We start from the raw sequence: 1,644 nt of genomic DNA on the forward strand, positions 1-1,644 counted from the left end.
CGCGTACACCCGCCACTACGACTACCCCCGCATGAGGGCGCTCGCGGACAAGAGCAAGGTTTGCGCGGCTGCCGCTGCTGCTGGGTTGGGTATGAGGTTGACTTGCCCAGGGCAGCCTGCGCGCGTAGTCACTACTGGGGCTGTGACAGGTCCCCCGACATTGAATTCGCGACGCTGGGGACGGTCAAAACGGTCAAACCCTCCCCCAATCTCCCCCGCCTTCCAAAATCCAGGCGTGGCTGCTGGCTGACATGGCGCACATCAGCGGCCTGGTGGCTGCCGGCCTGGTGAGCTGTCCGGGGCGCCCCGCGCCCGCGCGCGCGCTGCGGAGTGGTTTTTCGCCTTGCCCGTGCGAGACGGGCGCGCGGGACCAGGCTGGGCGGGAGGGGGCTGCGCATCCCACGGAGGGGCCCCGGACCGCGCCAGCTGGCCAACTGGCGATGCCCCGCACCACGAGCCGCACCCCCGGCGGCGCGTCCCCGCTGCCCCCGCACCGACTTTTATGCTCTTCGAACCCGTTTGACGGACGGCCCGCCGCACGCCGCTTGTCGCGTCCCCTCGCTCCACAACTCCAAACAGCACCTCCCAACTGCACACCATCCTCTTTTCCCGCCAAAAAAATCGCCCAGGTGCCCAGCCCCTTTGACTACGCCGACATCGTGACCACCACCACCCACAAGAGCCTGCGGGGCCCCAGGGGTGCCATGATCTTTTACAGGAAGGGCCCCCGCGGCGTGGACAAGAAGACTGGCAAGGAGGTGGGCTTTTTGGGGTTGACGGTCCCCCGGGGCTTAGGGCTCCCCAGGGTTGCAGGGTGGAGGGTTTTTGGGGTTGGCGGGGTTTGTGGGTTGGGGTTTTGGCCCGGGTAATGGCGCGGGCGCCGCGGGGGCATGTTCCCAAGGGGTGGGGAGCGTGCTTTGCGGCGGGCTTGTGCCTGGCAGCCTCCTGCCCCGACAACGCGCCCCTGCGGCGTGGCAACGCCCTACTGCTCCTCAACCCTCGCGCCTGCTCGGCCGCGGCGCAGCGCAGGGGCGCCGCCCGCCCCGCTGCGCGCCCCTGTCCAAGATCATCGTCCCAAATTTCAAACCCGCCCGAAACGCTCACACTTCCTCCCCCAAAGCAACCGCCGTAACCGCCGTAACCGCCGTAACCCCCCCAGATCCTCTACGACATCGAGGACAAGATCAACTTTGCGGTGTTCCCCGGGCTGCAGGGCGGCCCCCACAACCACACCATCAGCGGCCTGGCCTGCGCGCTGAAGCAGGCCGCCAGCCCCGAGTTTGTGGCATACCAGAAGCAGGTGCGCGTGGGTGTGCATTTGTGGAGGGGAAAAGAGAGCGTGTGATTGTGTATATGAGTGTGAGAGAGACAGAGAGAGAGAGAGAGAGAGAGAGTGTGTGTGTGTGTGTGAGTGTGTGTGTGTGTGTGCATGTGCGAGAGAGTGTAGGTGTTTGTATGGGGGGTTGCGTGCGGGGTGAATTTTGCAGAGGGGGTCGCCCAGCCTGACTTCTTTTCGTTTTATCGGGGTTGTAGCGTATCAATCGTCCAGGGAAGATGGATGGCCGGCCGTGCGTGCGTGGGCGGCGGCTGCCAGCTCGTTGACGCCGCGACAAGGGCAACACCCCCACCCACCCTCCCCCACCC

The 1,644-nt window shown here is 66.0% G+C and overlaps 1 protein-coding gene across 1 annotated transcript in view; it reads left to right on the forward strand.

Moving 5' to 3' along the window:
• Positions 1 to 1,300, forward strand: part of MNEG_11768 (glycine hydroxymethyltransferase) — a gene marked incomplete at both ends in the record, with an annotated part of 6,028 nt that extends 4,728 nt beyond the window's left edge. Inside the window, 4 exons of the mRNA XM_014039761.1 lie at positions 37 to 58; positions 234 to 287; positions 630 to 758; positions 1,160 to 1,300. Of these exons, the coding sequence (XP_013895215.1) occupies positions 37 to 58; positions 234 to 287; positions 630 to 758; positions 1,160 to 1,300 (346 nt within the window). The remainder of the gene's footprint in view (positions 1 to 36; positions 59 to 233; positions 288 to 629; positions 759 to 1,159) is intronic.
• Between the last annotated feature and the right edge of the window lie 344 nt (positions 1,301 to 1,644).

This window comes from Monoraphidium neglectum (assembly GCF_000611645.1).
Source record: "Monoraphidium neglectum strain SAG 48.87 unplaced genomic scaffold scaffold02898, whole genome shotgun sequence".
Taxonomy (NCBI): Eukaryota; Viridiplantae; Chlorophyta; class Chlorophyceae; order Sphaeropleales; family Selenastraceae; genus Monoraphidium; species Monoraphidium neglectum.